Here is a 27553-nt window from a genome sequence, read left to right as displayed (position 1 = left end):
GGTCACTGATTCCGTGATGCACATCCGGCATCGTTAGCGACGTCATAGCGTGTGACACCAACGAACGGCCGTTAACGATCAAAAATACTCACCTTATCGTTGACACGTCGTTCATTTTAAAAAAAATCGTTGATTGTTGCAGGACGGAGGTTGTTCGTCGTTCCCGAGACAGCACACATCGCTACGTGTGACACCTCGGGAACGACGAACTACAGCTTACCTGCGGCCGCCGGCAATAAGGAAGGAAGGAGGTGGGCGGGATGTTACGGCCGCTCATCTCCGCCCCTCCGCTTCTATCGAGCGGCCGCTTAGTGACGCCGCACGAACCGGCCCCTTAGAAAGGAAGCGGTCTGCCGGCAACAGTGACGTCTCTAGGCAGGTAAGTCTGTGTGACGGCTCCTAACAATTTTGTGCGCCACAGGCAGCGATTTGCCTGTGACGCACAAAAGACGGGGGCGGGAGCTTTCACCAGCGATATCTCTGCATGTAAAGCCCCCTTTAGTAAATCGAAAGAGCAAAAATCCAGGTGGGTCTCCATGAAAGCAAAGAAAAACAATCACTGTATTCCAACCCAGATAAAAGTATTTTACCGGCAGTAAATACACTGACATGTATTAGCAGTCTCCTCAGACTATACATTTCGGTGTAAGATCACCTTCTTCCCGGTCTGAATAATCACAAATTCAGGTTATTTTTACAACAATGCAGGAAGCTACACAGAAAGACCCTCCCTCTATAATTGAATTGATTGATTTGTGGAGTAGTATAGCAACTGTTATGGTCGCCGAGGCGCGGTGAGCGTCCGGGAGGGGACCCACTGGGCCGTACACTGGATTCCCCTGGAGGAGCAACCAGAAGCGAACCCCTATACAGGGATTGTCAGGCACAGCCCCAGGGGGCTTAAATGCATGACTGCCAGGAACCAGTTGAGGTCGGCTCTTAGTCTCTGAAGTCTGGTGCAGGTGTGCTTGTATGTGATGGCACAAAGGTGGTAACTTGGACTTGGCTACACGGAGGTGGAGACCTAGACGTGGCGGCACAGGCGTGGCAGCATGGAGATGAAATGGCTCAGACGTGGAAGCACAGAGATGGAATGGCTCAGACGTGGCAGAACGGAGGAGATGACACGCTGCAGGCTGTAGCACGAGACACAGGTTAGCTATACGGAACTGGAACAAGGTCACAGCAGGCTGAGATATGCACAGTAATGTAAAGGGACCTGAACTAGCAACACACTAAGTAAAGGCAATGTTGCTCAAGAGCCTCCTGTAAGTTGAGGCAGTCTTAAAGCGAGTGACTGGAGCTGCCAGGCAAGTGATAGGGAAGGTTCCCCCGTCGGAGCCTGGGAGTGGAAGCGTGCGGGGATACCGATCTGGTATCGGGCAGGTGAGAGGGAGGGCGCCCCCGCTGTAGCCTGGGAGCAGGAGTGTGTGGGGATACCGCATCGGGACCGGGCGCTACAACCACAATCTTATACGTCATACTATATAAACAACTTAACAAATCCCCCATAGTGCCCCTTTTAATAATATCCCCCACACTGTCCCTCTCCATAATGTCCTCTCACACTGACCCTCTCCATAATGTCCTCTCCATAATGTCCTCCCACACTGACCCTATCCATGATGTTCTCTCACACTGACCCTCTCCATAATGTCCTCTCCATAATGTCCTCCCACACTGACCCTCTCCATGATGTTCTCTCACACTGACCCTCTCCATAATGTCCTCTCCATAATGTCCTCCCACACTGACCCTCTCCATAATGTCCTCCCACACTGACCCTCTCCATAATGTCCTCCCACACTGGCCCTCTCCATAATGTCCTCCCACTCTGACCCTATCCATAATGTCCTTCCACACTTACCCTCTCCATAATGTCCTCCCACACTGACCTCTCAATAATGTCCCTCCCACACTGGCCCTCTCTATAATGTCCTCCCACATTGTCCTTCTCCATAATGTCCTCCCACATTGTCCTTCTCCATAATGTCCTCTTACACTGAACCTCTCCATAATGTCTTCCCACACTGACAGTCTCCATAATGTCTTCCCACATTGTCCCTCTCTATAATGTCTTCCCACATTGTCCCTCTTCATAATGTCCTCCCACACTGGCCCTCTCCATATGGTTTCCTCACACTGACCCTCTCCATATTGTGCACCTTGATATACTGTGCACCCTTTCACAGTCCTCCAAATTGCCCTATAATGTCCTTCAATATATGTGTTATGTCACCACCGGAGTTCGCTCTATCGACTTCTAATCCGATCGCCAGGCGACGCCGTGTTCCTGCCATGGATAGTGCTGGTGATGGGAGAGAAGTCGATGCCAGCGGCACCGGTGGGGGCAGGCTCCGCTCATCCACTGGTCTGGGTTTCCTGGGGATCTGCAGTGCCACTGGCTGACTGTAGGTGGCGTGTGTCTCCCAGCTTCCCTCTAGCCTGTCCATTACAGCCAGTCTGAGTCTGTGGATCCAGGAAGGCGTTAGCAGTAGCACCATAATTTGAGGCCACATATTGTAGGACATTATGGGGCTATGAGAGACATTATGTGGCAGTTAGGGGGCTGAGAAAGGGGGAACAGTATATTACTTGAATCCTTCTGGGAACTTGATGATGGCCTGTGTCTTGCTCTGCTTACGTGTTTCCACATGCAACTGTCTCCCTATTCATTGCAGGAAGGAAGCAGTGTAGAAACCCACAAGTACCAGTTACTCCATATTCTGGGGCTGGGATGGGAGTGTGTCCTGATTTTTTTTTTTTGTCACCTTTTTTATCCTTGAGATTTCTATCAGCACGCATTTTTTTGGTACATTGTGAGTTCTTGCTTGCAGTGCGATAGTTGTTTCAGTTGTTTCAGCTGGTTTTCAGTGTCCACTATTGCTGCAGTAACCATCTCTATTATTCCTTCTAAAGATTGAGAACCTGCAAAAACAACTGCTAATGCAGAAGAAGTCAGCAGAAGAGGAGCGAGCAGGGCTGGTGAGTGTCATTAGGTGGCGGTTATCTGAGCACAGTAATCACGGCAAAAAGTTGTCCTCCAGCAGTGACACTCATGTGGCCTGAGCCCACTGGGGCAGATGTAATCAGGATAGCGTCAAGACCTTGGCGTAATATGCGCAAACGTTATACATTATTGTCTACAATAAACCAATGAATGATGAATGTACAGGAAGCCGCCCGCTGTGGGTGTGTGCAGAAATCTAACCAATGGGAGTGTATGTAGTAAACTTACCAATGGAGTGTTTACAGCAAGCTGATCAACATTGCATGTGCAGAAAACCAACCAATTAGATCATGTACAGTAAGTTGACAATGGGGCGTTTACAGAAACCTGTAATCAGAGGATGTGCAGAAAGCCAAACAATGGAGTGTGTACAATTAAAAAAACTAATAAGGCGTGTACAAGCTGCAGAGTTTGTGGGGTGCTTCTCTTAGTTTATGTGGGGATGCTGTGTGTGTGTGTATTTGTGTTTGTGTGTGTATAGGTGAGATGGCGTGCTGCTCTTGTTGTGGGAATGTTGTGTCTGTGGGTCTGCAGCCTTTGCTCTTGTGGGTTCTGGTGGGGCTGCTATTTCTGAGAGGCTGATACTCTTAGTTATTGTGGGGCTGCTGTGTATATGGAGTGCTGCTCTTACTGTGTCTGTGGAGTGCTGCTCTTACTTATTGTGGGGCTACTGTGTGTATGGAGTGCTGCTCTTATTGTGTCTGTGGAGTGCCGCTCTTATTGTGGGGCTACTGTGTGTATGGAGTGCTGCTCTTATTGTGTCTATGGAGTGCTGCTCTTAGTTATTGTGGGGCTGCTGTGTCTGTGGAGTGCTGCTCTTACTTATTGTGGGGCTACTGTGTGTATGGAGTGCTGCACTTATTGTGTCTGTGGAGTGCCGCTCTTATTGTGGGGCTACTGTGTGTATGGAGTGCTGCTCTTATTGTGTCTATGGAGTGCTGCTCTTAGTTATTGTGGGGCTGCTGTGTCTGTGGAGTGCTGCTCTTACTTATTGTGGGGCTGCTGTGTCTGTGGAGTGCTGCTCTTAGTTATTGTGGGGCTGCTGTGTCTGTGGAGTGCTGCTCTTACTTATTGTGGGGCTACTGTGTGTATGGAGTGCTGCTCTTATTGTGTCTGTGGAGTGCCGCTCTTATTGTGGGGCTACTGTGTGTATGGAGTGCTGCTCTTATTGTGTCTATGGAGTGCTGCTCTTAGTTATTGTGGGGCTGCTGTGTCTGTGGAGTGCTGCTCTTAGTTATTGTGGGGCTGCTGTGTCTGTGGAGTGCTGCTTTTACTTATTGTGGGGCTACTGTGTCTGTGGAGTGCTGCTCTTAGTTATTGTGGGGCTGCTGTGTCTGTGGAGTGCTGCTTTTACTTATTGTGGGGCTGCTGTGTCTGTGGAGTGCTGCTTTTACTTATTGTGGGGCTACTGTGTCTGTGGAGTGCTGCTCTTAGTTATTGTGGGGCTGCTGTGTCTGTGGAGTGCTGCTCTTAGTTATTGTGGGGCTGCTTGTGTCTGTGGAGTGCTGCTTTTAGTTATTGTGGGACTGCTGTGTCTGTGGAGTGCTGCTTTTACTTATTGTGTGACTGCAGTGTCTGTGGAGTGCTGCTCTTACTTATTGTGGGGCTGCTGTGTCTGTGGAGTGCTGCTCTTATTGTGGGGCTGCTGTGTCTGTGGAGTGCTGCTCTAAAGCGGGCTTTACACGCTACGATTTTGCTACAGCGATCTCGTTGGGGTCACGGAATTTGTGACGCACATCCGGTCGCTGTAGCGATCTCGTAGTGTGTGAATCCAAGGAGCGATTTTGGATCGTTGCAAAAACGTCCAAAATCGCTCCTTGTTGACATGGGGGTCCGCTCCCAATTATCGATACTATCGCTTTCCCGTTGTTGTTCCTCGTTCCTGTGGCAGTGCACATCGCTGTGTGTGACCCCCGTAGGAACGAGGAACATCTCCTACCTGCCGACAACCATAATGCGGAAGGAAGGAGGTGGGCGGGATGTTCGTCCCGCTCATCTCCGCCCCTCCGCTTTCATTGGGCGGCCACTCAGTGACGTCGCTGTGACGCTGAGCGGACCGCCCCCTTAGAAAGGAAGCGGTACGCCGGTCACAGCGACGTCGCTATGCAGGTAAGTATGTGTGACACGGGTGCGCGATTTTGTGCGCGACGGGCAGCGATATGCCCGTTTAGCACAAACAATGGGGGCGGGTTGCATGCTAGCGATATCGGTACGGATATCGTAGCATGTAAAGCCACCCTTAGTTATTGTCGGGCTGCTGTGTCTGTGGAGTGCTGCTCTTGCTTATTGTGGGGCTGCTGTGTCTGTGGAGTGCTGCTCTTAGTTATTGTGGGGCTGCTGTGTCTGTGGAGTGCTGCTCTTACTTATTGTGGTGCTTCTGTGTCTGTGGAGTGCTGCGCTTAGTTATTGTGGGGCTGCTGTGTCTGTGGAGTGCTGCTCTTAGTTATTGTGGGGCTTCTGTGTCCGTGGAGTGCTGCTCTTAGTTATTGTGGGGCTGCTGTGTCTGTGGAGTGCTGCTCTTAGTTATTGTGGGGCTGCTGTGTCTGTGGAGTGCTGCTCTTATTTATTGGGGTGCTTCTGTGTCTGTGGAGTGCTGCGCTTAGTTATTGTGGGGCTGCTGTGTCTGTGGAGTGCTGCTCTTAGTTATTGTGGGGCTTCTGTGTCCGTGGAGTGCTGCTTTTAGTTATTGTGGGGCTGCTGTGTCTGTGGAGTGCTGCTCTTAGTTATTGTGGGGCTGCTGTGTCTGTGGAGTGCTGCTCTTATTGTGGGGCTGCTGAGTCTGTGGAGTGCTGCTCTTAGTTATTGTGGGGCTGCTGTGTCTGCGGAGTGCTGCTTTTAGTTATTGTGGGGCTGCTGTGTCTGTGGAGTGCTGCTCTTGCTTATTGTGGGGCTGCTGTGTCTATGGAGTGCTGCTCTTATTGTGGGGCTGCTGTGTCTGTGGAGTGCTGCTCTTAGTTATTGTGGGGCTGCTGTGTCTGTGGAGTGCTGCTTTTAGTTATTGTGGGGCTGCTGTGTCTGTGGAGTGCTGCTCTTAGTTATTGTGGGGCTGCTGTGTCTGTGGAGTGCTGCTGTTACTTATTGTGGGGCTGCTGTGTCTCTGGAGTGTTGCTCTTATTGTGGGCCTACTGTGTCTGTGGAGTGCTGCTTTTAGTTATTGTGGGGCTGCTGTGTCTGTGGAGTGCTGCTCTTAGTTATTGTGGGGCTGCTGTGTCTGTGGAGTGCTGCTCTTAGTTATTGTGGGGCTGCTGTGTCTGTGGAGTGCTGCTCTTAGTTATTGTGGGGCTGCTGTGTCTGTGGAGTGCTGCTCTTATTGTGGGGCTACTGAGTCTGTGGAGTGCTGCTCTTATTTATTGTGGGGCTGCTGTGTCTGTGGAGTCCTGCTCTTGCTTATTGTGGGGCTGCTGTGTCTATGGAGTGCTGCTCTTATTGTGGGGCTGCTGTGTCTGTGGAGTGCTGCTCTTAGTTATTGTGGGGCTGCTGTGTCTGTGGAGTGCTGCTCTTATTTATTGTGGGGCTGCTCTGTCTCTGGAGTGCTGCTCTTACTTATTGTGGGACTGCAGTGTCTGTGGAGTGCTGCTCTTATTGTGGGGCTGCTGTGTCTGTGGAGTGCTGCTCTTAGTTATTGTGGGGCTGCTGTGTCTGTGGAGTGCTGCTCTTAGTTATTGTGAGGCTGCTGTGTCTGTGGTGTGCTGCTCTTAGTTATTGTGGGGCTGCTGTGTCTGTGGAGTGCTGCTCTTAGTTATTGTTGGGCTGCTGTGTCTGTGGAGTGCTGCTGTTACTTATTGTGGGGCTGCTGTGTCTGTGGACAGTTGCTCTTATTGTGGGCCTGCTGTGTCTGTGGAGTGCTGCTTTTAGTTATTGTGGGGCTGCTGTGTCTGTGGAGTGCTGCTATTAGTTATTGTGGGGCTGCTGTGTCTGTGGAGTGCTGCTCTTAGTTATTGTTGGGCTGCTGTGTCTGTGGAGTGCTGCTGTTACTTATTGTGGGGCTGCTGTGTCTGTGGACTGTTGCTCTTATTGTAGGCCTGCTGTGTCTGTGGAGTCCTGCTCTTGCTTATTGTGGGGCTGCTGTGTCTATGGAGTGCTGCTCTTATTGTGGGGCTGCTGTGTCTGTGGAGTGCTGCTCTTAGTTATTGTGGGGCTGCTGTGTCTGTGGAGTGCTGCTCTTAGTTATTGTGGGGTTCTGTGTCTTTGGATTGCTGCTCTTATTTATTGTGGGGCTGCTGTGTCTGTGGATTGCTGCTCTTATTTATTGTGGGGCTGCTCTGTCTGTGGAGTGCTGCTCTTACTTATTGTGGGACTGCAGTGTCTGTGGAGTGCTGCTTTTATTGTGGGGCTGCTGTGTCTGTGGAGTGCTGCTCTTACTTATTGTGGGGCTGCTGTGTCTGTGGAGTGCTGCTCTTAGTTATTGTGGGGCTGCTGTGTCTGTGGATTGCTGCTCTTAGTTATTGTGGGGCTGCTGTGTCTGTGGAGTGCTGCTTTTAGTTATTGTGGAGCTGCTGTGTCTGTGGAGTGCTGCTCTTAGTTATTGTGGGGCTGCTGTGTCTGTGGAGTGCTGCTCTTACTTATTGTGGGGCTGCTGTGTCTGTGGAGTGCTGCTCTTATTGTGGGGCTGCTGTGTCTGTGGAGTGCTGCTCTTAGTTATTGTGGGGCTGCTGTGTCTGTGGAGTCCTGCTCTTGCTTATTGTGGGGCTGCTGTGTCTATGGAGTGCTGCTCTTATTGTGGGGCTGCTGTGTCTGTGGAGTGCTGCTCTTAGTTTTTGTGGGGCTGCTGTGTCTGTGGAGTGCTGCTTTTAGTTATTGTGGGGCTGCTGTGTCTGTGGAGTGCTGCTCTTAGTTATTGTGGGGCTGCTGTGTCTGTGGAGTGCTGCTCTTACTTATTGTGGGGCTGCTGTGTCTGTGGAGTGCTGCTCTTATTGTGGGGCTGCTGTGTCTGTGGAGTCCTGCTCTTGCTTATTGTGGGGCTGCTGTGTCTATGGAGTGCTGCTCTTATTGTGGGGCTGCTGTGTCTGTGGAGTGCTGCTCTTAGTTATTGTGGGGCTGCTGTGTCTGTGGAGTGTTGCTCTTATTGTGGGCCTGCTGTGTCTGTGGAGTGCTGCTCTTACTTATTGTGGGGCTGCTCTGTCTGTGGAGTGCTGCTCTTAGTTATTGTGGGACTGCTGTGTCTGTGGAGTGCTGCTCTTAGTTATTGTTGGGTTCTGTGTCTGTGGATTGCTGCTCTTATTTATTGTGGGGCTGCTGTGTCTGCGGATTGCTGCTCTTATTTATTGTGGGGCTGCTCTGTCTGTGGAGTGCTGCTTTTACTTATTGTGGGACTGCAGTGTCTGTGGAGTGCTGCTCTTAGTTATTGTGGGGCTGCTGTGTCTGTGGAGTGCTGCTCTTATTTATTGTGGGGCTGCTGTGTCTGTGGATTGCTGCTCTTATTTATTGTGGGGCTGCTCTGTCTGTGGAGTGCTGCTCTTACTTATTGTGGGACTGCAGTGTCTGTGGAGTGCTGCTCTTAGTTATTGTGGGGCTGCTGTGTCTGTGGAGTGCTGCTCTTACTTATTGTGGATCTGCTGTGTCTGTGGAGTGCTGCTCTTAGTTATTGTGGGGCTGCTGTGTCTGTGGAGTGCTGCTCTTACTGATGGTGGGGCTGCTGTGTCTGTGGAGTGTTGCTCTTAGTTATTGTGGGGCTGCTGTGTCTGTGGAGTGCTGCTGTTACTTATTGTGGGGCTGCTGTGTCTGTGGAGTGTTGCTCTTATTGTGGGCCTGCTGTGTCTGTGGAGTGCTGCTCTTACTTATTGTGGGGCTGCTGTGTCTGTGGAGTGCTGCTCTTAGTTATTGTGGGGCTGCTGTGTCTGTGGAGTGCTGCTCTTAGTTATTGTGGGGCTGCTGTGTCTGTGGATTGCTGCTCTTATTTATTGTGGGGCTGCTCTGTCGGTGGAGTGCTGCTCTTACTTACTGTGGGACTGCAGTGTCTGTGGAGTGCTGCTCTTAGTTATTGTGGGGCTGCTGTGTCTGTGGAGTGCTGCTCTTAGTTATTGTGGGGCTGCTGTGTCTGTGGAGTGCTGATCTTAGTTATTGTGGGGCTGCTGTGTCTGTGGAGTGCTGCTCTTAGTTATTGTGGGGCTGCTGTGTCTGTGGAGTGCTGCTCTTAGTTATTGTGGGACTGCTGTGTCTGTGGAGTTCTGCTCTTACTTATTGTGGGGCTGCTGTGTCTGTGGAGTGCTGCTCTTAGTTATTGTGGGGCTGCTGTGTCTGTGGAGTGCTGCTCTTAGTTATTGTGGGGCTGCTGTGTCTGTGGAGTCCTGCTCTTGCTTATTGTGGGGCTGCTGTGTCTATGGAGTGCTGCTGTTATTGTGGGGCTGCTGTGTCTGTGGAGTGCTGCTCTTAGTTATTGTGGGGCTGCTGTGTCTGTGGAGTGCTGCTTTTAGTTATTGTGGGGCTGCTGTGTCTATGGAGTGCTGCTCTTAGTTATTGTGGGGCTGCTGTGTCTGGAGTGCTGCTCTTAGTTATTGTGGGACTGCTGTGTCTGTGGAGTGCTGCTCTTAGTTATTGTGGGGCTGCTCTGTCTGTGGAGTGTTGCTCTTATTGTGGGGCTGCTGTGTCTGTGGAGTGCTGCTCTTAGTTATTGTGGGGCTGCTGTGTCTGCGGAGTGCTGCTTTTAGTTATTGTGGGGCTGCTGTGTCTGTGGAGTGCTGCTCTTACTTATTGTGGGACTGCAGTGTCTGTGGAGTGCTGCTCTTAGTTATTGTGGGGCTGCTGTGTCTGTGGAGTGCTGCTCTTAGTTATTGTGGGGCTGTTGTATCTGTGGAGTGCTGCTCTTGCTAATTGTGGGGCTGCTGTGTCTATGGAGTGCTGCTCTTATTGTGGGGCTGCTGTGTCTGTGGAGTGCTGATCTTAGTTATTGTGGGGCTGCTGTGTCTGTGGAGTGCTGCTGTTACTTATTGTGGGGCTGCTGTGTCTGTGGAGTGTTGCTCTTATTGTGGGCCTACTGTGTGTGTGGAGTGCTGCTTTTAGTTATTGTGGGGCTGCTGTGTCTGTGGAGTGCTGCTCTTAGTTATTGTGGGGCTGCTGTGTCTGTGGAGTGCTGCTCTTAGTTATTGTGGGGCTGCTGTGTCTGTGGAGTGCTGCTCTTAGTTATTGTGGGGCTGCTGTGTCTGTGGAGTGCTGCTCTTATTGTGGGGCTGCTGAGTCTGTGGAGTGCTGCTCTTAGTTATTTTGGGGCTGCTGTGTCTGCGGAGTGCTGCTTTTAGTTATTGTGGGGCTGCTGTGTCTGTGGAGTGCTGCTCTTGCTTATTGTGGGGCTGCTGTGTCTATGGAGTGCTGCTCTTATTGTGGGGCTGCTGTGTCTGTGGAGTGCTGCTCTTAGTTATTGTGGGGCTGCTGTGTCTGTGGAGTGCTGCTTTTAGTTATTGTGGGGCTGCTGTGTCTGTGGAGTGCTGCTCTTAGTTATTGTGGGGCTGCTGTGTCTGTGGAGTGCTGCTGTTACTTATTGTGGGGCTGCTGTGTCTGTGGAGTGTTGCTCTTATTGTGGGCCTACTGTGTCTGTGGAGTGCTGCTTTTAGTTATTGTGGGGCTGCTGTGTCTGTGGAGTGCTGCTCTTAGTTATTGTCGGGCTGCTGTGTCTGTGGAGTGCTGCTCTTAGTTATTGTGGGGCTGCTGTGTCTGTGGAGTGCTGCTCTTAGTTATTGTGGGGCTGCTGTGTCTGTGGAGTGCTGCTCTTATTGTGGGGCTGCTGAGTCTGTGGAGTGCTGCTCTTATTTATTGTGGGGCTGCAGTGTCTGTGGAGTCCTGCTCTTGCTTATTGTGGGGCTGCTGTGTCTATGGAGTGCTGCTCTTATTGTGGGGCTGCTGTGTCTGTGGAGTGCTGCTCTTAGTTATTGTGGGGCTGCTGTGTCTGTGGAGTGCTGCTCTTAGTTATTGTGGGGTTCTGTGTCTGTGGATTGCTGCTCTTATTTATTGTGGGGCTGCTGTGTCTGTGGATTGCTGCTCTTATTTATTGTGGGGCTGCTCTGTCTGTGGAGTGCTGCTCTTACTTATTGTGGGACTGCAGTGTCTGTGGAGTGCTGCTTTTATTGTGGGGCTGCTGTGTCTGTGGAGTGCTGCTCTTACTTATTGTGGGGCTGCTGTGTCTGTGGAGTGCTGCTCTTAGTTATTGTGGGGCTGCTGTGTCTGTGGATTGCTGCTCTTAGTTATTGTGGGGCTGCTGTGTCTGTGGAGTGCTGCTTTTAGTTATTGTGGAGCTGCTGTGTCTGTGGAGTGCTGCTCTTAGTTATTGTGGGGCTGCTGTGTCTGTGGAGTGCTGCTCTTACTTATTGTGGGGCTGCTGTGTCTGTGGAGTGCTGCTCTTATTGTGGGGCTGCTGTGTCTGTGGAGTGCTGCTCTTAGTTATTGTGGGGCTGCTGTGTCTGTGGAGTCCTGCTCTTGCTTATTGTGGGGCTGCTGTGTCTATGGAGTGCTGCTCTTATTGTGGGGCTGCTGTGTCTGTGGAGTGCTGCTCTTAGTTTTTGTGGGGCTGCTGTGTCTGTGGAGTGCTGCTTTTAGTTATTGTGGGGCTGCTGTGTCTGTGGAGTGCTGCTCTTAGTTATTGTGGGGCTGCTGTGTCTGTGGAGTGCTGCTCTTACTTATTGTGGGGCTGCTGTGTCTGTGGAGTGCTGCTCTTATTGTGGGGCTGCTGTGTCTGTGGAGTCCTGCTCTTGCTTATTGTGGGGCTGCTGTGTCTATGGAGTGCTGCTCTTATTGTGGGGCTGCTGTGTCTGTGGAGTCCTGCTCTTGCTTATTGTGGGGCTGCTGTGTCTGTGGAGTGCTGCTTTTAGTTATTGTGGGGCTGCTGTGTCTGTGGAGTGCTGCTCTTAGTTATTGTGGGGCTGCTGTGTCTGTGGAGTGCTGCTCTTAGTTATTGTGGGGCTGATGTGTCTGTGGAGTGCTGCTCTTAGTTATTGTGGGGCTGCTGTGTCTGTGGAGTGCTGCTGTTACTTATTGTGGGGCTGCTGTGTCTGTGGATTGCTGCTCTTATTTATTGTGGGGCTGCTCTGTCTGTGGAGTGCTGCTCTTACTTATTGTGGGGCTGCTGTGTCTGTGGAGTGTTGCTCTTATTGTGGGCCTGCTGTGTCTGTGGAGTGCTGCTCTTACTTATTGTGGGGCTGCTCTGTCTGTGGAGTGCTGCTCTTAGTTATTGTGGGACTGCTGTGTCTGTGGAGTGCTGCTCTTAGTTATTGTGGGGTTCTGTGTCTGTGGATTGCTGCTCTTATTTATTGTGGGGCTGCTGTGTCTGCGGATTGCTGCTCTTATTTATTGTGGGGCTGCTCTGTCTGTGGAGTGCTGCTTTTACTTATTGTGGGACTGCAGTGTCTGTGGAGTGCTGCTCTTAGTTATTGTGGGGCTGCTGTGTCTGTGGAGTGCTGCTCTTATTTATTGTGGGGCTGCTGTGTCTGTGGATTGCTGCTCTTATTTATTGTGGGGCTGCTCTGTCTGTGGAGTGCTGCTCTTACTTATTGTGGGACTGCAGTGTCTGTGGAGTGCTGCTCTTAGTTATTGTGGGGCTGCTGTGTCTGTGGAGTGCTGCTCTTACTTATTGTGGATCTGCTGTGTCTGTGGAGTGCTGCTCTTAGTTATTGTGGGGCTGCTGTGTCTGTGGAGTGCTGCTCTTACTGATGGTGGGGCTGCTGTGTCTGTGGAGTGTTGCTCTTAGTTATTGTGGGGCTGCTGTGTCTGTGGAGTGCTGCTGTTACTTATTGTGGGGCTGCTGTGTCTGTGGAGTGTTGCTCTTATTGTGGGCCTGCTGTGTCTGTGGAGTGCTGCTCTTACTTATTGTGGGGCTGCTGTGTCTGTGGAGTGCTGCTCTTAGTTATTGTGGGGCTGCTGTGTCTGTGGAGTGCTGCTCTTAGTTATTGTGGGGCTGCTGTGTCTGTGGATTGCTGCTCTTATTTATTGTGGGGCTGCTCTGTCGGTGGAGTGCTGCTCTTACTTACTGTGGGACTGCAGTGTCTGTGGAGTGCTGCTCTTAGTTATTGTGGGGCTGCTGTGTCTGTGGAGTGCTGCTCTTAGTTATTGTGGGGCTGCTGTGTCTGTGGAGTGCTGATCTTAGTTATTGTGGGGCTGCTGTGTCTGTGGAGTGCTGCTCTTAGTTATTGTGGGGCTGCTGTGTCTGTGGAGTGCTGCTCTTAGTTATTGTGGGACTGCTGTGTCTGTGGAGTTCTGCTCTTACTTATTGTGGGGCTGCTGTGTCTGTGGAGTGCTGCTCTTAGTTATTGTGGGGCTGCTGTGTCTGTGGAGTGCTGCTCTTAGTTATTGTGGGGCTGCTGTGTCTGTGGAGTCCTGCTCTTGCTTATTGTGGGGCTGCTGTGTCTATGGAGTGCTGCTGTTATTGTGGGGCTGCTGTGTCTGTGGAGTGCTGCTCTTAGTTATTGTGGGGCTGCTGTGTCTGTGGAGTGCTGCTTTTAGTTATTGTGGGGCTGCTGTGTCTATGGAGTGCTGCTCTTAGTTATTGTGGGGCTGCTGTGTCTGTGGAGTGCTGCTCTTAGTTATTGTGGGACTGCTGTGTCTGTGGAGTGCTGCTCTTAGTTATTGTGGGGCTGCTCTGTCTGTGGAGTGTTGCTCTTATTGTGGGGCTGCTGTGTCTGTGGAGTGCTGCTCTTAGTTATTGTGGGGCTGCTGTGTCTGCGGAGTGCTGCTTTTAGTTATTGTGGGGCTGCTGTGTCTGTGGAGTGCTGCTCTTACTTATTGTGGGACTGCAGTGTCTGTGGAGTGCTGCTCTTAGTTATTGTGGGGCTGCTGTGTCTGTGGAGTGCTGCTCTTAGTTATTGTGGGGCTGTTGTATCTGTGGAGTGCTGCTCTTGCTAATTGTGGGGCTGCTGTGTCTATGGAGTGCTGCTCTTATTGTGGGGCTGCTGTGTCTGTGGAGTGCTGATCTTAGTTATTGTGGGGCTGCTGTGTCTGTGGAGTGCTGCTGTTACTTATTGTGGGGCTGCTGTGTCTGTGGAGTGTTGCTCTTATTGTGGGCCTACTGTGTGTGTGGAGTGCTGCTTTTAGTTATTGTGGGGCTGCTGTGTCTGTGGAGTGCTGCTCTTAGTTATTGTGGGGCTGCTGTGTCTGTGGAGTGCTGCTCTTAGTTATTGTGGGGCTGCTGTGTCTGTGGAGTGCTGCTCTTAGTTATTGTGGGGCTGCTGTGTCTGTGGAGTGCTGCTCTTATTGTGGGGCTGCTGAGTCTGTGGAGTGCTGCTCTTAGTTATTTTGGGGCTGCTGTGTCTGCGGAGTGCTGCTTTTAGTTATTGTGGGGCTGCTGTGTCTGTGGAGTGCTGCTCTTGCTTATTGTGGGGCTGCTGTGTCTATGGAGTGCTGCTCTTATTGTGGGGCTGCTGTGTCTGTGGAGTGCTGCTCTTAGTTATTGTGGGGCTGCTGTGTCTGTGGAGTGCTGCTTTTAGTTATTGTGGGGCTGCTGTGTCTGTGGAGTGCTGCTCTTAGTTATTGTGGGGCTGCTGTGTCTGTGGAGTGCTGCTGTTACTTATTGTGGGGCTGCTGTGTCTGTGGAGTGTTGCTCTTATTGTGGGCCTACTGTGTCTGTGGAGTGCTGCTTTTAGTTATTGTGGGGCTGCTGTGTCTGTGGAGTGCTGCTCTTAGTTATTGTCGGGCTGCTGTGTCTGTGGAGTGCTGCTCTTAGTTATTGTGGGGCTGCTGTGTCTGTGGAGTGCTGCTCTTAGTTATTGTGGGGCTGCTGTGTCTGTGGAGTGCTGCTCTTATTGTGGGGCTGCTGAGTCTGTGGAGTGCTGCTCTTATTTATTGTGGGGCTGCAGTGTCTGTGGAGTCCTGCTCTTGCTTATTGTGGGGCTGCTGTGTCTATGGAGTGCTGCTCTTATTGTGGGGCTGCTGTGTCTGTGGAGTGCTGCTCTTAGTTATTGTGGGGCTGCTGTGTCTGTGGAGTGCTGCTCTTAGTTATTGTGGGGTTCTGTGTCTGTGGATTGCTGCTCTTATTTATTGTGGGGCTGCTGTGTCTGTGGATTGCTGCTCTTATTTATTGTGGGGCTGCTCTGTCTGTGGAGTGCTGCTCTTACTTATTGTGGGACTGCAGTGTCTGTGGAGTGCTGCTCTTATTGTGGGGCTGCTGTGTCTGTGGAGTGCTGCTCTTAGTTATTGTGGGGCTGCTGTGTCTGTGGAGTGCTGCTCTTAGTTATTGTGAGGCTGCTGTGCCTGTGGAGTGCTGCTCTTAGTTATTGTGGGGCTGCTGTGTCTGTGGAGTGCTGCTCTTAGTTATTGTTGGGCTGCTGTGTCTGTGGAGTGCTGCTGTTACTTATTGTGGGGCTGCTGTGTCTGTGGACTGTTGCTCTTATTGTGGGCCTGCTGTGTCTGTGGAGTGCTGCTTTTAGTTATTGTGGGGCTGCTGTGTCTGTGGAGTGCTGCTATTAGTTATTGTGGGGCTGCTGTGTCTGTGGAGTGCTGCTCTTAGTTATTGTGGGGCTGCTGTGTCTGTGGAGTGCTGCTCTTACTTATTGTGGGGCTGCTGTGTCTGTGGAGTGCTGCTCTTATTGTGGGGCTGCTGTGTCTGTGGAGTGCTGCTCTTAGTTATTGTGGGGCTGCTGTGTCTGTGGAGTCCTGCTCTTGCTTATTGTGGGGCTGCTGTGTCTATGGAGTGCTGCTCTTATTGTGGGGCTGCTGTGTCTGTGGAGTGCTGCTCTTAGTTATTGTGGGGCTGCTGTGTCTGTGGAGTGCTGCTCTTAGTTATTGTGGGGTTCTGTGTCTGTGGATTGCTGCTCTTATTTATTGTGGGGCTGCTGTGTCTGTGGATTGCTGCTCTTATTTATTGTGGGGCTGCTCTGTCTGTGGAGTGCTGCTCTTACTTATTGTGGGACTGCAGTGTCTGTGGAGTGCTGCTTTTATTGTGGGGCTGCTGTGTCTGTGGAGTGCTGCTCTTACTTATTGTGGGGCTGCTGTGTCTGTGGAGTGCTGCTCTTAGTTATTGTGGGGCTGCTGTGTCTGTGGATTGCTGCTCTTAGTTATTGTGGGGCTGCTGTGTCTGTGGAGTGCTGCTTTTAGTTATTGTGGAGCTGCTGTGTCTGTGGAGTGCTGCTCTTACTTATTGTGGGGCTGCTGTGTCTGTGGAGTGCTGCTCTTATTGTGGGGCTGCTGTGTCTGTGGAGTGCTGCTCTTAGTTATTGTGGGGCTGCTGTGTCTGTGGAGTCCTGCTCTTGCTTATTGTGGGGCTGCTGTGTCTATGGAGTGCTGCTCTTATTGTGGGGCTGCTGTGTCTGTGGAGTGCTGCTCTTAGTTTTTGTGGGGCTGCTGTGTCTGTGGAGTGCTGCTTTTAGTTATTGTGGGGCTGCTGTGTCTGTGGAGTGCTGCTCTTAGTTATTGTGGGGCTGCTGTGTCTGTGGAGTGCTGTTCTTAGTTATTGTGGGGCTGCTGTGCCTGTGGAGTGCTGCTCTTAGTTATTGTGGGGCTGCTGTGTCTGTGGAGTGCTGGTCTTAGTTATTGTGGGGCTGCTGTGTCTGTGGAGTGCTGCTCTTACTTAATGTGGGGCTGCTGTGTCTATGGAGTGCTGCTCTTATTGTGGGGCTGCTGTGTCTGTGGAGTGCTGCTCTTATTGTGGGGCTGCTCTGTCTGTGGAGTGCTGCTCTTAGTTATTGTGGGGCTGCTGTGTCTGTGGAGTGCTGCTCTTATCGTGGGGCTGCTGTGTCTGTGGAGTGCTGCTCTTGCTTATTGTGGGGCTGCTGTGTCTGTGGAGTGCTGCTCTTAGTTATTGTGGGGCTGCTGTGTCTGTGGAGTCCTGCTCTTGCTTATTGTGGGGCTGCTGTGTCTATGGAGTGCTGCTCTTATTGTGGGGCTGCTGTGTCTGTGGAGTGCTGCTCTTAGTTATTGTGGGGCTGCTGTGTCTGTGGAGTGCTGCTGTTACTTATTGTGGGGCTGCTGTGTCTGTGGAGTGTTGCTCTTATTGTGGGGATGCTGTGTCTGTGGAGTGCTGCTCTTACTTATTGTGGGGCTGCTGTGTCTGTGGAGTGCTGCTCTTAGTTATTGTGGGGCTGTGTGTCTGTGGAGTGCTGCTCTTAGTTATTGTGGGGCTGCTGTGTCTGTGGAGTGCTGCTCTTAGTTATTGTGGGGTTCTGTATCTGTGGATTGCTGCTCTTATTTATTGTGGGGCTGCTCTGTCTGTGGAGTGCTGCTCTTACTTACTGTGGGACTGCAGAGTCTGTGGAGGGCTGCTCTTAGTTATTGTGGGGCTGCTGTGTCTGTGGAGTGCTGCTCTTAGTTATTGTGGGGCTGCTGTGTCTGTGGAGTGCTGATCTTAGTTATTGTGGGGCTGCTGTGTCTGTGGAGTGCTGCTCTTAGTTATTGTGGGGCTGCTGTGTCTGTGGAGTGCTGCTCTTACTTATTGTGGGGCTGCTGTGTCTGTGGAGTGCTGCTCTTATTGTGGGGCTGCTGTGCCTGTGGAGTGCTGCTCTTAGTTATTGTGGGGCTGCTGTGTCTGTGGAGTTTTGCTCTTGCTTATTGTGGGGCTGCTGTGTCTATGGAGTGCTGCTCTTATTGTGGGGCTGCTGTGTCTGTGGAGTGCTGCTCTTAGTTATTGTGGGGCTGCTGTGTCTGTGGAGTGCTGCTTTTAGTTATTGTGGGGCTGCTCTGTCTGTGGAGTGCTGCTCTTAGTTATTGTGGGGCTGCTGTGTCTGTGGAGTGCTGCTCTTAGTTTTTGTGGGGCTGCTGTGTCTGTGGAGTGCTGCTCTTAGTTATTGTGGGGCTGCTGTGTCTGTGGAGTGCTGCTCTTATTTATTGTGGGGCTGCTCTGTCTGTGGAGTGCTGCTCTTACTTATTGTGGGACTGCAGTGTCTGTGGAGTGCTGCTCTTAGTTATTGTGGGGCTGCTGTGTCTGTGGAGTGCTGCTCTTAGTTATTGTGGGGCTGCTGTTTCTGTGGAGTACTGCTCTTACTTATTGTGGGGCTGCTGTGTCTGTGGAGTGCTGCTCTTAGTTATTGTGGGGCTGCTGTGTCTGTGGAGTGCTGCTCTTGCTTATTGTGGGGCTGCTGTGTCTATGGAGTGCTGCTCTTATTGTAGGGCTGCTGTGTCTGTGGAGTGCTGCTCTTAGTTATTGTAGGGCTGCTGTGTCTGTGGAGTGCTGCTCTTAGTTATTGTGGGGCTGCTGTGTCTGTGGAGTGCTGCTTTTAGTTATTGTGGGGCTGCTGTGTCTGTGGAGTGCTGCTCTTAGTTATTGTGGGGCTGCTGTGTCTGTGGAGTGCTGCTCTTAGTTATTGTGGGGCTGCTGTGTCTGTGGAGTGCTGCTCTTAGTTATTGTGGGGCTGCTGTGTCTGTGGAGTGCTGCTCTTACTTATTGTGGGGCTGCTGTGTCTGTGGAGTGCTGCTCTTACTTATTGTGGGGCTGCTGTGTCTGTGGAGTGCTGCTCTTACTTATTGTGGGGCTGCTGTTTCTGTGGAGTGCTGCTCTTAGTTATTGTGGGGCTGCTGTGTCTGTGGAGTGCTGCTCTTAGTTATTGTGGGGCTGCTGTGTCTGTGGACTGCTGCTCTTAGTTATTGTGGGGCTGCTGTGTCTGTGGAGTGCTGCTCTTAGTTATTGTGGGGCTGCTGTGTATGTGGAGTGCTGCTCTTTCTTATTGTGGGGCTGCTGTGTCTGTGGAGTGCTGCTCTTATTGTGGGGCTGCTGTGTCTGTGGAGTGCTGCTCTTAGTTATTGTGGGGCTGCTGTGTCTGTGGAGTGCTGCTCTTAGTTATTGTGGGGCTGCTGTGTCTGTGGAGTGCTGCTCTTAGTTATTGTGGGGCTGCTGTGTCTGTGGAGTGCTGCTCATAGTTATTGTGGGCCTGCTGTGTCTGTGGAGTGCTGCTCTTAGTTATTGTGGGGCTGCTGTGTCTGTGGAGTGCTGCTCTTAGTTATTGTGGGGCTGCTGTGTCTGTGGAGTGCTGCTCATAGTTATTGTGGGGCTTCTGTGTCTGTGGGGCTGTTGTCCTTTGTTTGTGGGGCTGCTGTGTGCAGGCACACAGTGCTACCAGGCCCAGGATTATTAAAGCACCTTCTGCGAGGAACTTTAATTTTCCGACTCCTCAGTTTGCAATTTCTTGCTGCCTGTCTGTTAATGAAAGATGTAAAAATAAAAAAAAATTATGATCTGATCCTGGAAAGTATCTATTCGTTTTATGGTTGTTTGTAAATACAGATTTGTGTGGGTGTTGTCCTTTTTTGTGGTTGTGGGGCTGCTGTGTGTGTGTGGTGCTGTTGTCCTTTGTGGTTGTGGGGCTGCTTTGTCTGTAGGGGTGCTGTGGCTGTGGGGCTGTTGTCCTTTGTTTGTGGTTTGGGGCTGCTGTTTCTGTGGGCTGTTGTCCTTTGTGGTTGTGAGGCTGCTATGTCTGTGGGGCTGTTGTCCTTTGTCTGTGGGGCTGTGGTCTCTGTCTCTGTGTCTGTCTTCCTTTCTCTCTTTCTGTCTCTCTCTCTCTGTCTGTCTCTCTTTCCCTGTCTCTCTTTCCCTGTCTCTGTCTCTCTTTCCCTGTCTCTGTCTCTCTTTCCCTGTCTGCATCTTTCACAATCTGTCTCTTTCACCATCTCTTTCCATGTCTTCGTCTCTTTTCCTGTGTCTCTCTTTCCATGTGGCTGTCTCTTTCTCTGTCTGTCTCTTTCCCTGTCTGTCTCCTTCCCTGTCTGTGCCTGTCTATCTCTCTCTCCATTTCTCTGTCTGTCTCTCGCTCTCTGTCTCTTTCCTTGTCTGCCTCTTACTCTCTGTGCCTATGTCTGTTTGTCTCTTTCTGTCTCTCTCTCTATCCGTTTCCCCACCGACATCTTATTACCTCACACATAAGCTTATATACTATGAATGTCCTTTGTTCCTATAGCAACCAATTACAGCTGCTATTAATAACCTATAGCTCGCAACTCCGTTGATTTTAATGGAGGCAGCTATTTTGGAGAGTAAATGTAAAGCGCGGGGTTAAATTTTCCGGTCAAAACATAGTCTATGACGTTCCCTGAGTCACATGGGGCGTCTGTGCCAAATTTTGTGATTGTAAATGCAATTGTGCAGATTCCTTTAGCAGACATACATGCACACACACATACATACACTCAGCTTTATATTATACTAGCTGTAGTACCCGGGGGTTGCCCAGGTAGTAACTGTCTCTGTCTGTCTGTATCAGTCTCTCTGTCTCTCCCTATGTCTGTGTCTGTCTCTTTTCCCCATCTGTCTCTTTTCCCCCCGTCTGTCTCTGTCTTTCTTTTCCTGTCTGCCTGTCTCTTTCCCTGTCTGTCTGTGTCTTTGACTGTCTGTCTCTCTTTCTCTGTCTCTTTCCCTGTGTCTGTCTGTCTGTCTCTTTCTGTCTCTCTCTATCCGTCTCCCCACCGACATCTTATTACCTCACACATAAGCTTCTTATACTAACAGTTTATTTTGTTCTTATAGCAATTACTCACAGCTGCTATTAATAGCCTAATAGCTCGGAGCTCCATTAACTTTAATGGAGGCAGGTTTTTTGGAGAGTAACTAAAGCGCGGGGTTAAATTTTCCCGTCAAAACATAGTCTACGACGTTCCCTGTTCACATGAGGCATCTGTGCAAAATTTCGTGATTGTAAATGCTACAGTGCGTATTCCTTTAGCGGACATACATACAGTCATGGCCAAAAGTTTTGAGAATGACACCAAAATTCTATTTTCACATGATCTGTTGCCCTCTGGTGTTTATTTGTGTTTGTCTGATGTTTACGTCACATACAGAAATATAATTGCAATCATATTATGAGACCAGAAGGTTCTATGGACAGTTAGAATGAGTTAATGCAGCAAGTCAATATTTGCAGTGTTGCCCCTTCTTCTTCAGGACCTCTGCAATTCTCCCGGGCATGCTCTCAATCAACTTCTGGAGCAAATCCTGACTGATAGCTGTCCATTCTTGCATAAGCAATGCTTGCATTTTGCCAGAATTTGTTGTTTTTTGTTTGTCCACCTGTCTCTTGATGATTGCCCACAAGTTCTCAATGGGATTAAGATCTGGGGAGTTTCCAGGCCATGGACCCAAAATCTCTATGTTTTGTTCCATGAGCCATTTAGTGATCACCTTTGCTTTATGGCAAGGTGCTCCATCATGCTGGAAAAGGCATTGTTGGGCGCCAAACTGCTCTTAGACAGTTGGGAGAAGTTGCTCTTGGAGGACATTCTGGTACCATTCTTTATTCATGGCTGTGTTTTTAGGCAAGACTGTGAGTGGTGCGATTCCCTTGGCTGAGAAGCAATCCCACACATGAATGGTTTCAGGATGCTTAACAGTTGGCATGAGACAAGACTGGTGGTAGCGCTCACCTCTTCTTCTCCTAATTAGCTGTTTTCCAGATCTCCCAAACAATCGAAAAGGGGATTCATCTGAGAAAATGACTTTACCCCAGTCCTCAGCAGTCCACTCCCTGTACCTTTTGCAGAATATCAGTCGGTCCCTGATGTTTTTTTCTGGAGAGAAGTGGCTTCTTTGCTGCCGTCCTTGAAACCAGGCCTTGCTCCAGCAGTCTCCGCCTCACAGTGCGTGCAGAAGCACTCACACCAGCCTGCTGCCATTGCTGAGCTAGCTCGGTACTGCTGGTAGTCCGATCGCGCAGCTGAAACAGTTTTAAGATACGGACCTGGCGTTTGCTGGTCCTTCTTGGGCGCCCTGGAGCCTTTTTGGCAACAATGGAAGCTCTCTCCTTGAAGTTCTTGATGCGATAGATTGTTGACTGAGGTGCAATCTTTGTAGCTGCGATACTCTTCCCTGTTAGGCCATTTTTGTGCAGAGCAATGATGGCTGCACGTGTTTCTTTAGAGATAACCATGGTTAACTGAATAGAAACAATAATACCAAGCACCAGCCTCCTTTTAAAGTGTCCAGTGGTGTCATTCTTACTTAATCATGACTGATCGCCAGCCCTGTCCTCATCAACACCCACACCTGTGTTAATGGAACAATCACTAAAACAATGTTAGCTGCTCCTTTTAAGGCAGGAATGCAATGATGTTGAAATGTGTTTTGGGGGTTAAAGTTCATTTTCTTAGCCAATATTGACTTTGCAAGTAATTGCTGTTAAGCTGATCACTCTTCATGACATTCTGGAGTATATGCAAATTGCCATTAGAAAAACTTAAGCAGTAGACTTTGTAAAAATTAATATTTGTAGCATTCTCAAATTTTGGCCATGACTGTACATACACACACACACACACACACACATACATACACACATACATACATACATACATACACTCAGCTTTATATATTAGATAATGTTAAAAATAATCGTTCTATCGCATCGGGAGTGCGGTGAAATGAACAACTCTGTATGCTTAGTGGTGCTGACAGGAGCAGTGGACATGTGTCACACTGTTTGCGCTTTTGGGGCTAATTAAACGTGGCGTCTGTGTACATGTGTATGTATATGGCTGTACGCTGTATGTACGTGTCGTCTGTGTATGTGTGTGTGTGTATGGCTGTACGCGGTGTGTAGGTGATGCCTTTGTATACAGCGCTGGCCAAAAGTATTGGCACCCCTGCAATTCTGTCAGATAATACTCAGTTTATTTTTGAAAATGATTGCAATCACAAACTCTTTGGTATTATTATCTTCATGTAATTTGTCTTGAATGAAAAAAAATAATTGTCAAAGCCAAATTGGATATAATTCCACACCAAACATAAAAAATGGGGTGGACAAAAGTATTGGCGCTGTTTGAAAAATCCTGTGATGCTTCTGTAATTTGTGTAATAACAGCCCCTGTAACTTACCTGTGGCACCTCATAGGTGTTGGCAATAACTAAATCACACTTGCAGCCAGTTTACATGGATTAAAGTTGACTCAACCTCTGTCCTGTGTCCTTGTGTGGACCACATTGAGCATGGAGAAAAGAAAGAAGACCAAAGAACTGTCTGAGGACTTGAGAATCCAAATTGTGAGGAAGCATGAGCAATCTCAAGGCTACAAATCCATCTCCAAAGACCTGAAAGCTCCTGTATCTACGGTGCGCAGTGTAATCAAGAAGTGTAAAGCCCATGGCACTGTGGCTACCCTCCCTAGCTGTGGAAGGAAAAGAAAAATTGACGAGAGATTTCAAGGCAAGATTGTGCGGATGGTGGATAAAGAACCTCGACCAACATCCAAACAAGTTCAAGCTGCCCTGCAGTCCGAGGGTACAACAGTGTCAACCCGTACTATCTGTCGGCGTCTGAATGAAAAGGGACTGTATGGTAGGATACCTAGGAGGACCCCACTTCTTACCCCGAGACATAAAAAAGCCAGGCTGGAGTTTGCCAAAACTTACCTGAGAAAGCCTAAAACTTTTTGGAAGAATGTTCTCTGGTCAGATGAGACAAAAGTAGACCTTTTTGGGAAAAGCCATCAACATAGAGTTTACAGGAAAAAAAAGAGGCATTCAAAGAAAAGAACACGATCCCTACAGTCAAACATGGCATAGGTTCCCTGATGTTTTGGGGTTGCTTTGCTGAATCTGGCACTGGACTGCTTGACCGTGTGCATGGCATTATGAAGTCTGAAGACTACCAACAAATTTTGCAGCATAATGTAGGGCCCAGTGTGAGAAAGCTGGGTCTCCCTCAGAGGTCATGGGTCTTCCAGCAGGACAATGACCCAAAACACACTTCAAAAAGCACTAGAAAATGGTTTGAGAGAAAGCACTGGAGACTACTAAAGTGGCCAGCAATGAGTCCAGACCTGAATCCCATAGAAGACCTGTGGCAAAGACAATGGCAGTTTGGAGAAGGCCCCCTTCAAATCTCAGGGACCTGGAGCAGTTTGCCAAAGAAGAATGGTCTAAAATTCCAGCAGAGCATTGTAAGAAACTCATTGATGGTTACCGGAAGCGGTTGTTTGCAGTTATTATGGCTAATGGTTGTGCAACCAAGTATTAGGTTAAGGGTGCCAATACTTTTGTCTGGCCCATTTTTGGAGTTTTGTGTGAAATGATCAATGAATTGATTTTAGTCTCATTCTCTTTTGTGTTTTTTAATTGCAAGCAAAATAAATGAAGATAATACCAAAGAATTTGTGATTGCAATAATTTTCAGGAAGAAACGGAGTATTATCTGACAGAATTGCAGGGGTGCCAATACTTTGGCCAGCACTGTACGTGTGTGTGAATATGGCTGTACGCTGTGTACGGTCTGTGTGTGTATATGATTGTACACTGTGTGTAGGTGGCATCTGTGTATGTGTGTGTGTGTGTATATGGCTGTACGCAGTGTGTAGGTTGCGTTTGTGTATATGTGTGCAAAGGACCGGCACTCCAAATCTTCTGAAATATTTTTTATACTTTATTCCACATCATACAGGCGTAAATAACGTGTTTCGGCTAATAGTGAGGATGTGAAAAAGGCTCACTATTAGCCAAAACGCATTATTTACGCCTGTATGATGTGGAATAAAGTATAAAAAGTATTCCAGAAGATTTGGAGTGCCGGTCCTTTGTGTGTGTTCAGTCTATACATACATGTGCGCTCTGTGTGTGTGTGCTCGCTGTATCGTGCCCGGAAGCAGCGGCAACGTGTATGTCACTACGCCTGGTGGGGTGGGGGCATACAGATCTGGTGGTGGGGTGGGGGCTGGGGGCATACAGATCGGAAAGGGGAGTGGAGCCTATGTACAGCGCTAGACCCCGTGACGTTCCTTGGTGCTGTGGCTCCTCTCCCTCCAGTCTCTTCATCTGTGGGACAGGAGCTTAGCATGTCGCATGGTAGCTCCGTCCACAGATGAACTTCCGTACAGAAGCAGCCAAGTGGTCAGCAGTGTACACTGGGCTGCAGGTGCCGGGTTTAAACCGACCCATACGTTAGCAGCAGCACAGAGTCAGAGCCGTTTGAAGTAGCGTACTCGGCTCTGCTCTGCTCACGTGGATAGGAGGGAGGGGAGAGAAAGCGAGACGGGAAGCATGACTCACGGCCATGACAACGGTACACCGACCGCAGCTTCCGCTACTTACGCACACGCAGTTCGTGTCCTGAAGCTACGGTAGCAAGTATGTTCGAACTGCGCCTGCGCAACTGTGCCGCGGTGCATGACTGAATTGGGGGACAGAAACTCCCGATTATGTATGTAGATCTACGGCCATGCCTGACATCAGTCTGTATACCTACCCTTGGGAGGACATCACTGCGGGTGGCGATAGACGCGTGGGTCAGTCCCCTCCTCCTCATTTTGCCTCTTGTGGTATTTACCTCTCCCTTATGGATCCACACAAGCGCTTCAATATATATTTCCTGCACTTGCATTCTGTGGGATCTTGTGGGATCTGATGATTACTGTTCTGGTGATCTCTTTTTCTCTTTGATTTAAGCGGGCAGCGATCTCGTTGGGGTCACGGATTTTGTGACGCACATCCGGTCGCTGTAGCGATCTCGTTGTGTGTGACTCCTAGGAGCGATTTTGGATCATTGCAAAAACGTCCAAAATCGCTCCTCGTTGACATGGGGGTCCTCTCCCAATTATCGCTGCTGTCGGGTGGGCGAACTTGATCCTCGTCCCTGCGGCAGCAAACATATGCTACGTGTGACGCCGCAGGAACGAGGAACCTCTCCTTACCTGCCACACGCCAGTAATGAGGAAGGAAGAAGGTGGGCGGGATGTTCGTCCCGCTCATCTCCGCCCCTCCGCTTTGATTGGGCGGCCGCTTAGTGACGTCGCTGTGACGCCGAGCGAATCGCCCCCTTAGGAATGAGGCGGGTCGCCAGTCACAGCGACATCGCCGAGCAGATAAGTGCGTGTGAAGCTGCCGTAGCGATAATGTTCGCTACGGCAGCGATCTTCACATATCGGCATAACGATAGGGGCGGGTGCTATCACGCTCGACATCGCTAGCATCGGCTACCGATGTCGCAGCGTGTAAAGCCACCTGTAGTCAATAATTTTGTTATCTCCCGGTAATCCACTTTGAGTAGTTATTGGCACTTTTCTTAGTACATTCTCCTGCTTGCCACTATAGGAACCTTTTACTAATTTAATTTGTGAAATTTTTCCCCAGGTTAAAGAGGATGAGTGTCAACCTTGTCATTGGCACATCTTTTGTTTTTTGTTTTTTTGTACCCAATGGGCTTTTTAAATTCTTTCCATGTTTGATGTCACTTTTTACTTTACTTTGAATAATACATTTTCCATTTGCATATCCCACTTCTATTGCATACTTCCTCTGTCTCTCATTTGCCCTTATTTATCTGTGCATACTGGTTGTACCCTTGGTATTTGTAGTGCCCTCAGTTTTTTTTTAGTTCTTGTAGGTCTGCTTTGTCTGTGGGATGCTATCCTTGTTTCTTATTTGGCTGCTGTGCCTGTGGGGCTGCCTCCTTTAGTTCTTTTGTAGTTTCTGTGTCTGGTACTACTATTAGTAATTATGGGGCTGCTGTGTCTGTGGGGTGCTCAGAGCTGGGAGTAGGTATTTTGGAGCCATAGGCAGTTGAAGCCAATGGCTTTGGTGGATACCCTAATAGAACTAAACAGACCCCATTACAGATAAAGGAATACATATGATGGTTGTGTCCATCATGCGACAAACATAACTTGCACAAAACTGATGGTTGTTATGGTGATGTATTCATGTAGTGATGTTGATTCTGGTGACGTATTCATGTACTGATGGTGGGTCTGGTGACCTATTCTTGTACAGATGGTGGGTCTGGTGACGTAATTATGTACTGATGGTTGGTCTGGTGACGTAATCATGTACTGATGGGGATTCTGGTGACTTAATCATGTACTGATGGGGATTCTGGTGACGTTTTGATGTACTTAAGGTGGTTCTGGTGACGTATTCATGTACTGATGGTGGGTCTGGTGACGTATTCATGTAGTGATGGGTGTTAAAGTGCTGTATTCATACATTTCTGATGGCTCTTGTGATGTATTCTTGTAGTGATGATGATTCTGGTGATGTATTCATCACTAGAACCATCATCAGTATAAGAATTTCAAAACCAAAATCCTTATCTGTACATAAATATGACACCAGAGCCATAAAGAGTACATGAATATAGCATCATAAACACCATGGGTACATGAATACATCACCAGTACCACGATCAGTACATGAATGCATAACCAAAACCATCATTAGTTCCTGAATACATCAACAGTCCCACCATCAGTACATTAATACATCACCAGAAACATCCTAAGTACATCACCAGTACATGAATATATCACAATTGTGACAACTCAGCTTCTGGACACTTGTTTGGGGGATGAACTGTTCTTAATTAGGCCAGACATATGGTTCCTTTGTTTGTTAAATCTAGAGAAGTTAGCCATTATCTCATGTCAAATTGTTCAGAGCCCTATTGTCTGTAAATGTGGACTGCCTCAGCCCTTCCAACTACATAGTTCTGAAGAAAATTATGCAGTCGGACTGAACTTGCGATGAGAGAGCAGCCACCTCCACCAATCCTGTAAGAAAATGAGAGGTATAAATGAGCCTTGCTTCTCACACCAGAGAGTTAAGGGGGCTTTACACGGTAGCGATATCGGTACCGATATCGCTAGCGTGCGTACCTGCCCCCATCGTTTGTGCGACACGAGCATATCGCTGCCCGTCGCGTACAAAATCGCGCTCCCCTG

The 27553-nt window shown here is 49.4% G+C and overlaps 1 protein-coding gene across 4 annotated transcripts in view; it reads left to right on the top strand.

Annotated features, from left to right (window-relative positions):
- Window positions 1-27553, top strand: part of BBOF1 (basal body orientation factor 1) — a 115513-nt gene that overhangs the window by 37972 nt on the left and 49988 nt on the right. For 3 of the 4 annotated variants that reach the window (XM_075329479.1, XM_075329478.1, XM_075329474.1), the window contains one exon: window positions 2920-2985. The exons of the other annotated variant lie outside the window; for it this stretch is intronic. In XM_075329479.1, the coding sequence (XP_075185594.1) occupies window positions 2920-2985 (66 nt within the window). The remainder of the gene's footprint in view (window positions 1-2919; window positions 2986-27553) is intronic. 4 annotated transcript variants of the gene reach the window in all.

Source organism: Anomaloglossus baeobatrachus, chromosome 12 (genome assembly GCF_048569485.1).
Source record: "Anomaloglossus baeobatrachus isolate aAnoBae1 chromosome 12, aAnoBae1.hap1, whole genome shotgun sequence".
Taxonomy (NCBI): Eukaryota; Metazoa; Chordata; class Amphibia; order Anura; family Aromobatidae; genus Anomaloglossus; species Anomaloglossus baeobatrachus.
The sequence above is the reverse complement of the archived record's forward strand: the minus strand, read 5'-3'. Positions and strand labels throughout refer to the sequence as shown.